General features: G+C 35.9%; 1 protein-coding gene across 1 annotated transcript; it reads left to right on the top strand.

The window, feature by feature from the left end:
• Positions 1-528: 528 nt before the first annotated feature.
• Positions 529-2,668, top strand: LOC108288287 (olfactory receptor 52N2). Its single transcript, XM_017507172.2, has 2 exons — positions 529-697; positions 1,070-2,668. The coding sequence occupies exon 2, from the start codon at positions 1,120-1,122 to the stop codon at positions 2,083-2,085; it is 966 nt and encodes a 321-aa protein (XP_017362661.1). The 5' UTR covers positions 529-697; positions 1,070-1,119; the 3' UTR covers positions 2,086-2,668.
• Positions 2,669-4,189: the final 1,521 nt, after the last annotated feature.

Raw genomic sequence — 4,189 nt, 5'->3', positions numbered from 1 at the left:
TACAGTATTACAGCAGTGTGTGTGGGTCTTGTATTTGGGTTGCTTGGCTCAGGAATGCTTATGTGCATTACTGAGAATCATCTGGAAGATGGATTTTTTTTTTCCTAAGGTGGGAGAAGAAAGAACTGGCTCTGAGTTGTCTGTCTGCCAGTTGGTATTTAATAAACGGAGATTGATTATTTAGTTACATGGTGTTATGCTTGGAAAAATACAGTAATTTTCTGCAATGGGTGAACAGTTTTAGTTTACAAGATGGCTATGCAGAGCCAGAAATTCCTACTTCTGACAGCCTATGGTCCTTGTTTTTTTTCTGCCAGTCTTGTGGCTCTGGTGCCCTATGACTACCTCAGAAGGAGCAAAAATATCCAAGGCATCATTCCACACAGATCAGTTCTCTTTGCAGAAGTTCCAGTGTTCACTTGCATCATTACCTAGAGTTAGCAGTTCCGCTGGATAAAATTTCCCTGGATTTTATTCTTGATTTAAGAGACATATTTTTTTCATCAAAAACATGATAACATATTTTAATCACTTGAAGTCCATTGTAACTAGTCTATGTTAGCACTTACTTTCTAAAGTTCCCTCACAATCTCTCAATATAGTTGAAGTTTTCAGAATCTCATGCTATCTTTCCCACTCTAAAGTATAAGATGGCATTTGAATTGGATCAGGACTGAATTCACAAGTATTAATTATGGTAAGTTTTTGCATATGGTATGCTTTATATTGAGAACAGAAGTAATAGTAGTGACTACTGATAATATTTGTTGAGTATTCACTATATACTATGTACAGTTTTAGCGCATTACATAAATTATCTTACTGAATAATCTTGAAAATATTCTGATTTTAGGAATTATTATCTCATTTTAGATTGAGGAAACTGAGGCATAAGGTGGTAAAATGACTTGCCAATATCATATACTAGGAAGAACAGGAAGTGGAATGTAAAGTTAGGCAGTGTGAATTCAGAGGGATTTAATTTCATTTTAGACATCTTATAGAAGCCACTGTATTCTTGCATTATTTCTAAATCCTCTACTCAGTATTGGTTTTATTTCTGGTCTAGGAAACTGCCACTGCTAAAGAGTGTAAAATGGTCTCCTCCTATCAGCCATCATGTCTGGGGACAACAGCTCCAGCCTGACCCCAGGATTCTTTATCTTGAATGGCATTCCTGGGCTGGAAGCCACACACACCTGGATCTCCCTGCCATTCTGCTTTATGTACATCATTGCTGTTGTGGGGAACTGCGGGCTCATCTACCTCATCAGTCATGAAGAGGCCCTGCACCGGCCCATGTATTACTTCCTGGCCCTGCTCTCCTTCACTGATGTCACCTTGTGCACCACCACAGTACCTAATATGCTGTGCATATTCTGGTTCAACCTCAAGGAGATTGACTTTAATGCCTGCCTGGCCCAGATGTTTTTTGTCCATATGCTGACAGGGATGGAGTCTGGGGTGCTCATGCTCATGGCCCTGGACCGCTTTGTGGCCATCTGCTACCCCTTACGTTATGCCACCATCCTTACCAACACTGTCATCGCCAAGGCTGGTTTTGCCACTTTCTTGAGGAATGTGACACTCATCATCCCATTCACTTTCCTCACCAAGCGCCTATCCTATTGCCGGGAGAATTTCATCCCCCACACCTATTGTGACCACATGTCTGTGGCCAAGGTATCCTGTGGCAATTTCAAGGTCAATGCTATTTATGGTCTGATAGTTGCTCTCCTGATTGGTGTATCTGACATCTGCTGTATCTCTGTATCTTACACTATGATTTTGCTGGCTGTTATGAGTCTGTCATCAGCAGATGCTCGTCACAAAGCCTTCAGCACCTGTACATCTCACATGTGTGCCATTGTGATCACCTATGTTCCTGCTTTTTTCACTTTTTTCACTCATCGTTTTGGAGGACACAATATCCCTCACCACATACACATCATCGTGGCCAACCTTTACCTGCTACTGCCTCCTACCATAAACCCAATTGTTTATGGAGTTAAGACCAAACAGATTCGGGAAGGTCTAATTAAATTTTTACTTGGAGACAAGTTTAGCTTTACTTATGATAAATGAAACATAGACTAGACATACTGTTTGAATTGGGAAGAAAATAATGGAGACAAAATTTCATAAAAGATGGGAATAAAATGGCATTAAAATCACGACATGCAATTTACCCATGTGACAAACTTGAACATGTACCCATTAAACCTAAAAGTAGAAATAAAAAATCAAAATAAAGACAAATTCATAAGTCACAATAATGTATCAGTTTTCTGAAGTCTCTGCAAATATATGAATTCCTGTGTGTTGGGAGTGGGGCAAAGATCTGCCAAATCAGAGAATGCAGAATAAAGAAGTAATATACTAATTACTTAAAGAGTTGATGCTTTTCCTAAGCATTTATTGACTCACATGTCTGTGAGACCAGAAAGGTAATAAAATGAGGACAGTAAACCTGGTGACAATCTATGCATTGTGTATAAGAAAGGGAGGCTATACAAACATGGGACACGTTCATCCTCTCCATGAAGAATAAATTCTACTCAGATCAAGTGCATTGTTGCCATAGGGAATGAATAAAGTACATGGTATACACAGTGGAATACTATTTTTCTTTTTTAAAAAATCACTATTTGGTGATAAAAAGAATGAAATCATTTGCAGCAATATGAATGGAACTGGAAGGTATTATGTTAAGTGAAATAAGCTGGGCACTGGAAGAAAAACATTACATGCCCTCACTCATACATGGGAGCTGATATAGTTTATCTTATGGAGGTAGAGGAATAAAAAAATGGCTTTGGTCATTCATTCTGTTGCTGCTTTTTTTGCTGCTGTTTTATGTTTATTGATTTGCATATTTAGACAATTCTTTCCTCTGTGGGAAAAATTCCACTTGATCATGATATATTATCTTTTTGGCAAGCTGTTGGATTTGGTTTGCTAGCATTTCATGGAAGATTTTTGCACCTACAGGTATATTTATCAGGGACATTAGCCTGTAGTTTTCCTTTTTGTTGTATCCCTGTCAGGTTTTTGGTATCAAGGTAATCCTGGCCACTATGATAAATTAGAAAGAATTGCTTTCCCTTAAATTTTTGGAATGCTTTGAGGAGAATTGGTGTTAGTTCTTATTTAAAAATTTGGTAGAATTTGGCAGTGAAGCCATCAGGTACTGGAGTTTTGTTGTTGTTGTTGGAAAACACTTTGTTACTGGATTCAAACTCATTATGTGTTATTGGTCTGTTTAGGGTTTTGTTTCTCCCTGATTCAATCTTGTTGGGTTGTATGTGTCCAGAAATTTAGCAGTTTCTTCTAGGTTTTCCAGTTTTTTTTTTGTTTGTTTTTTTTTTGACACTGAAAAATTTGTTTATTTGTAACCTTGGCAATTTTGCACATTTTGGTTACAAAACTACTTTTTGGGGAAAAATAGAACAAAGACGCAAATGATTATTTAAAAATATGCTAAAGGTGGTTACTATCTCATGATACATAACAAAATAACTAAATTTAGTAATTTTTGCTTCTATTTGCATTATCTAATATTTTCCAAAACATTATACTTTTATATTTATAGGTGTCAACATTTGTATCTTGATTTGTAAACATATGTTTCCAGTTTTTTACTGTGTAGTTGTCCTTAATAGTCTCTGATGAACTGTTGCATTTCTGTGACATCAGTTGTAACGACTCCTTTTTCATTTCTGATTTTATTTGCATCTTATCTCCTTTTTTCCCTTCTTAGTCTACCTAGTGGTTTATCAATTTCATTTATTTTTTTAAATAAACCTTTTCATTTTGTTGATCCTTTGTATTTTTCAGTCTCTATTTTGTTGAATTCTGTTCTGATTTTTATTATTGCTTTCCTTCTACTCATTTTATGTTTGGTTTCTCCTTGGTCTTCTGTTACCTTGAGGTGCATTATTGTATTATTTATTTGAAATCTTCCTTTTTTGATGTGTTTATTGCTATACACATCCTTCATAATGCAGTTTTTACTGTATGCTATAGATTTTGGTGTGTTTTATTTTTACTTGCATTTGTTTCAATAAAAAATAGTCATTTATGAGCATGTTATTTAATTTTCATGTATTTAAAGTTTCCAAAGTTTCTCTTCTTATCAATTTCTAGTTTGATTCCATTTTGCTCTGAGAAGATACTTTATATCATTTTA

Source organism: Cebus imitator, unplaced genomic scaffold (assembly GCF_001604975.1).
Source record: "Cebus imitator isolate Cc_AM_T3 unplaced genomic scaffold, Cebus_imitator-1.0 Scaffold370, whole genome shotgun sequence".
Lineage (NCBI taxonomy): Eukaryota > Metazoa > Chordata > Mammalia > Primates > Cebidae > Cebus > Cebus imitator.
Note: the sequence above shows the minus strand (reverse complement) of the source record. Positions and strands in the feature narration are given on the sequence as shown.

Excerpts from the sequence above, each read along its gene's own strand:
- LOC108288287 (XM_017507172.2), top strand. The coding sequence starts at position 1,120 with ATGTCTGGGGACAACAGCTCCAGCCTGACCCCAGGATTCTTTATCTTG.